Source organism: Papilio polytes, unplaced genomic scaffold (assembly GCF_000836215.1).
Source record: "Papilio polytes unplaced genomic scaffold, Ppol_1.0 DF821487.1, whole genome shotgun sequence".
NCBI classification, from domain to species: domain Eukaryota; kingdom Metazoa; phylum Arthropoda; class Insecta; order Lepidoptera; family Papilionidae; genus Papilio; species Papilio polytes.
This window is the reverse complement of record NW_013527717.1, coordinates 1-3119: the sequence shown is the minus strand read 5'-3', so window position 1 is coordinate 3119 and position 3119 is coordinate 1. Positions and strand designations below refer to the sequence as shown.

The following is a 3119-nucleotide window of genomic DNA, read 5'->3' as shown; positions in this document are numbered from 1 at the left end:
GTGATAAACGAGAGAATAAGTCCTTTTTCTAATGAAATACGTAGCGGTTGACATCGAAATGTCAAAATAATGAAATGAAGCCAAAAAGCCATGTCAAAAAAAATCCGCCGAATCGTCAACGACCCCTCGTTTGGTGTTACCCCCTTTGATTGGTGCTAACCAAAAGGTAAGTAAAGATTTTTGGAAGATGAATATCGCTTTTGAATAGATAAATTGTATTGGCATAGTTATCCAAAATAATAATATTTTGTATGTTGTAACAATATGGCACTTTTTAGATTTTTTACAGATCATTTTGAATAAATGATTTATAAAACGTATATTTTGGTTCTGTATTATCCGAAATGTCATTAATGTCTCTGGTTGTCAAATTCCTACAAAAAAGGTAGGAAAGCAGTTTTCTAAATAAAAATAACCTGAATCATCATAGGAAATAATTTAATACCTGAATTTAATACTGTACAGAGTTACAAAAAGTTTCAAACGGGCGATAAGATTTACCTTCCATCTTCCCATCATTTTTACAGCGACAGTGATTAAAATTGAGGTTGGTTTACTTCTATTGCAATTTATAAATTTTTATCAGTGCTGTTTTAATGTATATTATGTTATTTTTTCTAGAAAATAATTACGATATAGTTAGAGGTATTTGTTCTAGAGACGTGTAGCACAGAATTACAACTTTATGTATTGTTTATTAATGTAATGATGGTACTACAAAATCACTTGTACAACCCTCATTAGAATTTATCTGTATCAACATCTATTTTAGTATTACAGGATATGGGATTTCCATTAAGGAGCTTAGGAACAATAATAATATATTTTGCATATCATGATGTTTAATAAACATTTGTTTGTTAATGTTGGAGTTTTTATATGTTTGTATACTGGCAGGCAACACTGTACACACTAAGGATGGTTTTTTAATATTAGAATAATATATAATTTAAATTATTAAGAATTCTACATTTGATGAAATATAGTTAGACTTCACATCTCGACACGGAACAAGTAACATTGTAGGACTAATAGACTTTGTATAAAATATGGTTCAGATATTTTAAATATAATGATGATTAACTAGAAGAAAGTGTTTCAATAGCCCCACACCTCCAGAGCCCCGGACGGGGGAAAGTAACCGTCCAACAGTTAAAATTAAGTAATTGTTTATTTCAGGCATAATGTCTGAATCGACAGTAGCTACTGGTGGTTCTACAGTCAGTGTGGAGGAGCAGCGTTCGCTTGGCACGGCTGCAGGCTCTGGTATTATATTTTTCAAACAACTATAGTCTAAATCACATTCAGTTTGTCAACAACAAACTTAAATAGATGACAAGAATGTTGTCTCTACTGTTTGTATATAGGAATATAGTTTATTGCGCCTTGTACAATGATAACTAGCTACTGCACACACCAGAGCTATAGCAATATAATTCAAGAAAATATTTCCTATTACACACTGAATGGATTAGATATTGAAGGATTTTTAAATATTCAGTTTAATAGAAACAAATTTAATTATGTATAATTCGTATTATTTATTTAATTTTTTGTAAAATGAAACTAATTGTGCGATTTTAATTTAATTTTTTTTAAACTGTTACATGGTTAAAAATGAAATTCCACACAATGGCAATTACTTTCCAACATTAAAGGCCTGTCCCACTGAATTGTAAATTGTCTGATAATAATCCAACATATGAAATATGTGATGGAAATATCAGAATTTGTTCCCTTCATCATTTTTAAACTATCTGAGCATCTATCACGCTGTGGTGGGACAGGCCCTAAATGTTATGTTAATTTATTGTTAATATTTTTTAGTTGGGGATGAGAAAATATACGGAGGCTGTGAGGGTCCGGATGCGATGTACGTAAAGCTGGTCTCCTCAGACGGACATGAGTTCATAGTGAAGAGGGAGCATGCACTCACCTCCGGGACTATCAAAGCCATGCTGAGTGGACCGGGTCAGTTTGCGGAGAATGAAGCTAACGAAGTTAATTTCAGAGAAATACCGTAAGTTTGTTTCACTCAGATTTTTATTACCTGTATTTTGCACTAATATTATAAATGCGAAAATGTACGGAAACATTTTTGTTACTATTTATCCAATATGGATTAATGGATGTAACTTAATAATTTTTTTTCTACTCTGCAAGAATATAGTCACAAAATAAGCTATCATGCTCATAAAGACAAATGTAGTATAAGTAATATTGTAAAATAAGGGTAGCTAGGCCAAATATCTTAATAAAAAAAAAATCTGAGTTTTATTAAAAAAATTGCAATTTGTCTATGTTCATTATAAAAACAAATGTTATCTATGGTTACAGGTCCCACGTACTTCAAAAGGTATGTATGTACTTCACATACAAGGTGCGCTATACAAACTCCTCTACCGAGATCCCAGAGTTCCCCATCGCTCCGGAGATAGCTCTGGAACTCCTGATGGCCGCCAACTTCCTTGACTGCTGAAGATTTCAACATTTAGGGCATTATAATGTTTTTATCGCGACAATTCTAAAAAGCAAAATAATTTTCAATATGCATTACTTTAATTGCTTCATAATTCACAATAAATTTTGTCACTTGATTACTAGTATAAAGTTCTGGTAGTTGTAAAATATTTTATGAATAAGATTTAATTTTGGTACCTATTGCTATTATGTTGGTATATTACTAAAAGTGTTTTTATTGATTGATGATTTAGAATGCCGGTCAGTGTGAACGGGCCCTTAGATTTTTTCAGTTAATACAGTTGTAAGTCTCATGTTAAATGAATTATAAATGTTTTTATAAAAGAAACAAGTTGACCGTCTTAATAGTCGTTATGCTTTTATCAATTTTTAAGTTAGTTTAATTTTTGGATAATCGGTTTTTTTATATCATCTGTCAAAAACGTGCGAAAGCATTTTAAAATTGGATTTTGTAATAAAATGGTACTTGCCTTATCAAATGTTTTATTTTATTATCCTTGTTGACATTTTATACGTCTTGGATTAACTTTTCATTCTCATAAACTCAAATAGAGCGAGCGCACACCTTTGACTAAAATATCGCACAGCTGTTGAGCGATTGTCGATTGTTCCGCAGCCGATTCAACTGTTTAGTTGCA

General features: G+C 31.5%; 1 protein-coding gene across 1 annotated transcript; it reads left to right on the top strand.

Moving 5' to 3' along the window:
* The first annotated feature begins 353 nt into the window (after positions 1-353).
* On the top strand, positions 354-2922 carry LOC106108666 (transcription elongation factor B polypeptide 1). Its single transcript, XM_013289926.1, has 4 exons — positions 354-547; positions 1180-1266; positions 1828-2020; positions 2338-2922. Exons 2-4 carry the CDS (start codon positions 1185-1187, stop codon positions 2477-2479), a joined length of 417 nt encoding a protein of 138 aa, XP_013145380.1. The 5' UTR covers positions 354-547; positions 1180-1184; the 3' UTR covers positions 2480-2922.
* Positions 2923-3119: the final 197 nt, after the last annotated feature.

What these genes read in the sequence shown, in the direction of transcription:
- LOC106108666 (XM_013289926.1), top strand. Translation starts at nt 1,185, where the DNA reads ATGTCTGAATCGACAGTAGCTACTGGTGGTTCTACAGTCAGTGTGGAG. An exon ending in TGGCACGGCTGCAGGCTCTG is followed by an intron (nt 1,267 to 1,827) that starts GTATTATATTTT and finishes AATATTTTTTAG; the next exon opens with TTGGGGATGAGAAAATATAC. An exon ending in GTTAATTTCAGAGAAATACC is followed by an intron (nt 2,021 to 2,337) that starts GTAAGTTTGTTT and finishes CTATGGTTACAG; the next exon opens with GTCCCACGTACTTCAAAAGG.